The following is a 4,039-nucleotide window of genomic DNA, read 5'->3' on the forward strand; positions in this document are numbered from 1 at the left end:
TAGGCAGCCATGTGTGGTTAAGTCGTGCTTCGTGAAAAGACCTTCCACGATAATCGTCAGTTTGCCAGCGAACGTTTCAGCTGGCGTCGTTGGACCTTTGATCTTGGCCATCACGACACGGTAAGCGTTGCCTCAGGCGTCAACGTCTACTTCTCTGCCCAGCTCCTGGGCAGGCAACTTACTAAGCATAGTCTCGAGTTTAAAAGCAGCTCTAGCCGTCATTTTATACTCTTCTTCGAATGCCTCAGAACTTGCTCTCTGAACGCGTCTTCTGGTCTTTAGGCAGGTAGCCCGCAGTTTCTTGCCTGAAGGGCGAAACGCAGGTACCTGAAACACCTCTTCATTTGTTTAGTGGCTCTAGGGATCAATCGTAACGAGCACACCGACCATCCGATTTTGATCTTACCGGTCGACATAAGCTTGTTGGCTGCGGCTGGCGATAAGCGTCTGTGTGCCACAGTACGGCTTGCTTAACCTGATTGATATCTGCTCTTTCTCCAGGCTACATTGCTCTATACGCTCCTCACTTCGTCTTCCGTTGTCATCTCGTCCAGATTCCAGCACTCGACCACCGCTTCTTGAACTAAAGCTCTCACGTTTGCTTCTTCTTCTTCCACTGCTTCTGCCACAAGTTCTCGAAACCACGAGCTCTTGATCAGTAGATCCTTCTTCAGCTCGAACAGCATCTCAGCTTTCTGAGTGCGCCTGGTGTTTACTACGTTCTTCCCCAGCTCCATCAGCTTAGGATCCTCTCTCACCCTTTTGAGGATCGCTGGCGTACGTCGTCGTATGCTTTGGCGACTAGAGCGTCTCCCTTATACATCTCCTGGTGCAGTCTTTCTTCTTTTACTTGTTTTCATCCCTTTCTTTCTGTTTTTCCTCCTTTCATCTACGATTTTTACGGTTCACCATCTACTTTCCATTTGTGGGTTGTTTCGCTGTCCTTCACCGAGCTTCTCGGGCTTTTTCTTCTCTTTCACGGAACGGGAATACCGATCACCCTTCGGTATCTCATAGGCTTCTGGATTCACCACCTCCGTGACCTTCAGTGCTTTCGGCTTTTTAGCTCTCTTCAGTGGCACTATCTGTTCGCATTTGGCGGCTGCTACGGCGGATTTGATGCTAATCACTAGATCCCTGATCTTTCCGTGCACGATGTCCTTGCTTTTCACGAACTAGTAGAGCTCATCGATTATTTGATCAAGCTTCATCACTTTAGGCAATCTAGACTGCTGGTCTTCTTGTGTTATGTTTGATTTCGGCGTGCGCATCTGAAACCCTAGCTTTCCTTCGCATCCCATTGGTTTGCTTCGTTCGTGCTCGGTATGGCCTCCCGGAGCTGCTCTCCCTGCTTTAGATGCTGCGGCTACATTTGCTGTTGCACTTGGTCGTTTTGATGAGTCACTAGCAACCTCGCTAGCCCACCTTTGGGGAATGGGTTCACCACACTTGCTCCGTTAGGTTTTTTTTTTATTTTTGTTGTTTTTGCTTTCTTCTAAGCTTTCAGGGTTCCATCTCCAAGTCGCTATCTACACCCGTAGTAAGTAGTCACCTCTATCTGATCCCATGGTTACCTTGGCAAGCAGTGATGTCGCATTCGAGCGTTGACGCGGCCCTTCGTGAGATACCGCGTTCAGAGCTGAATCGACGCTACTCAGGAACGTTCAACTGAGCCTACTTCTGCCGGCTAAGGTGCCGGGCTTTGAACATACTTGAAGACGCACTAAAATTTTAACGGGACGAAGCTCACTCACCGTTTCGAGGAAATGTCACCCATCCTAGGGTCACTGAGAACTTAGAAGTTCGTGCAAGGTGGTGCAGATTCTTCCTACAGTACTGAAACTTTTCAGCGTTTTTAATGAAATAATCATCCTTATGCCTCTCGCCGCACTATCTAAAACGAGCATTTTTGCTACAATGAGTGGCTGTGTGGCTCAATTGTTTGCAGACGAATCTTGTACATGAGAATGTAGCTCAGTAAAGCGGATCCAGCGATAATCACCCGAAAAGAGATTAATTGGGAGTTCGATATCATTTCGTCCCCCGCGGTAAGTACTGAACGCGAATGCTTAAATGTCCCTAAAACTCGGAAACCACGCCATTAATTTCAACTTCCTTAGTAGGGACATAGACACAATAGTCCTTCGTGAGGAGTTCGCTACAAGCAACACACTTGCCTACCTAGAAGATGTCAACACGACCCTGAGCTTGTTCGAGCGGACCTTTGATATTTCGATCAAGAGTAAGAAACGTTCCGTCAAGTATTTAAAAATCTGTAATAGATTCAAAGATTTGAGTCGGAAAAAGACAAATAATGGACCGATCGAGAGATCAGGTTATCGTTTGAATCGGGGATTGATAGCAGGGCCAATCTGAGGGAGTCGCTTTTGATTCGATCTCCATTTGGCCATTCAAAGAGAATGGACCATGAAACAACGAAAAAACAGGAACTTTAGCAAGTTTCCTAAAACGATCGAAGGCAAATCTTTATTGCAGACGTACTTTTAACTTATTGCATACGGACAATACTTATTCACTTGATAATGTTTTACCCTGTAATACACAACCAACCAGTGCGAATTCACCTACTCAACAGCTCAAGCGGAATGTGGCCAGTTTCTCCCAGGTTCCGAAGTGTGACCCGACCATCATTCATGATCGAAATCCAGGTTAGCGAAGCGTGACCCAGCGAAATTCTGAGCCATGCTTCCGGAGGTAACTGCAGAGCTCGACAGACAAAGTATCGGATTACGTTCGCGTGACATACAATCAGTGTGTAGGAATCATGTTTTTGGTCAGGCTCAGCTCGATGGAAGTACTTCCGGAAGGCAGCTTCAATGCGAGCTCCATCTTCGAAGAACTGCTGTGAAATGATGAACGTTAGATCAAACGCAGGTTACCACATATTGTTAACAAGTTTACCGATATCTCTGGTCGCCAGTGTCCAACCGGTGGTTCCGGTGGAATTGGTGCCCCCTCTTCAAGCATGGCATCATCATGCATCTTTAGTTCAGGCAGTGATAGTGATATAATCTTGGCAGTTTCTTGAGCGCGTGTCATCGTTGAACGAATAATCTTATCAAAATCGATGCACAAATGTTTGAGACGTTCACCACTGAGAGCTGCTTGTTTTCTACCTTTCTCTGTTAAGTAACGATCGACATCGGAACGACCATCCATATTGTACTGACCATGACGAACCAGTATCAAATGCCGAGTTACCTTCGATCGCTTTTTGTCCAATTTTTCATTGTGACGGTTTTGGACGACGGGATCTGCTGAATCGCTTACAGGTTCAACCAAACTCGCAGGATCTCGGCTACAAAAGAATATCGATAGTTTGAAATCGAACTTTAAAATAAAGTAACTAATTTGTTTACTGGTCCCAGTTATGATCCCACTTGGCACATTCAGACACCTTGAAATTAGTCGTCCAAGAGCTGTGAACCTTCCGTTCATTCAGCATTCGCGAGCCATACCAGAAAGCGACAGCCCCACCAGCAGCACCGATGGCAACCGAACCAACCCGTTGAATACGCGACCAAGAGCTCATTGTACACAGTATTAAAAAAAATTAAAAAAGACCTTTTGGCACAATAAAACTGTTTGAAGTCTTTAAATATGTATAATATAACTTCACTTCTTTCTGTAAGTCCGAAACAAACTGATGATTTCGACACAGATCTTTCAATAGGGCCAAAGTCGCAATGTACTCAAATGGAGAAAAATCAGTTTCAATATACGGCGATGCTTTTCTAAATGTAGTTTTTATTGTAGGTATAAATTACTTTATGACCATGTTTTTCCGGAAGCATCTTTGCTTAAACCTTATCACAATATAACAAAGAATTCGACATAGATCTTTCATTAGGGCTTAAATCGCAAATGTAAACAAACTGCGTTTTCGCTATTATGACATTATGCGACAAAAATACTATAAGATTGAGGTGAAAATTAGTTAAAATGGTTTTTAGTTCGATTTATAATTAAAGAAAACAAAACGGCGAAACATGCATTTTCTTCGAGATTTCGACTTAGG

General features: G+C 44.6%; 1 protein-coding gene across 2 annotated transcripts; it reads right to left on the minus strand.

Annotated features, from left to right (window-relative positions):
* Positions 1 to 2,475: 2,475 nt before the first annotated feature.
* Positions 2,476 to 3,814, minus strand: LOC131681380 (serine/threonine-protein phosphatase Pgam5, mitochondrial-like). Of its 2 annotated transcripts, none has more exons than XM_058962135.1 (3): positions 3,381 to 3,814; positions 2,923 to 3,319; positions 2,476 to 2,860 (listed from the first exon to the last, which is right to left on the minus strand). In XM_058962135.1, the coding sequence occupies exons 1-3, from the start codon at positions 3,551 to 3,553 to the stop codon at positions 2,582 to 2,584; spliced, it is 849 nt and encodes a 282-aa protein (XP_058818118.1). In that variant the 5' UTR covers positions 3,554 to 3,814; the 3' UTR covers positions 2,476 to 2,581. The 2 variants fall into 2 exon arrangements, with proteins under 2 accessions (XP_058818118.1, XP_058818117.1); XM_058962134.1 differs by having other exon boundaries at positions 2,476 to 2,863.
* Between the last annotated feature and the right edge of the window lie 225 nt (positions 3,815 to 4,039).

Source organism: Topomyia yanbarensis, chromosome 2, assembly GCF_030247195.1.
Source record: "Topomyia yanbarensis strain Yona2022 chromosome 2, ASM3024719v1, whole genome shotgun sequence".
NCBI lineage: Eukaryota > Metazoa > Arthropoda > Insecta > Diptera > Culicidae > Topomyia > Topomyia yanbarensis.

What these genes read in the sequence shown, in the direction of transcription:
- LOC131681380 (XM_058962134.1), bottom strand. Translation starts at nt 3,553, where the DNA reads ATGAGCTCTTGGTCGCGTATTCAACGGGTTGGTTCGGTTGCCATCGGT. An exon ending in TGGGATCATAACTGGGACCA is followed by an intron (nt 3,320 to 3,380) that starts GTAAACAAATTA and finishes ATTCTTTTGTAG; the next exon opens with CCGAGATCCTGCGAGTTTGG. An exon ending in ACTGGCGACCAGAGATATCG is followed by an intron (nt 2,864 to 2,922) that starts GTAAACTTGTTA and finishes ATCATTTCACAG; the next exon opens with CAGTTCTTCGAAGATGGAGC.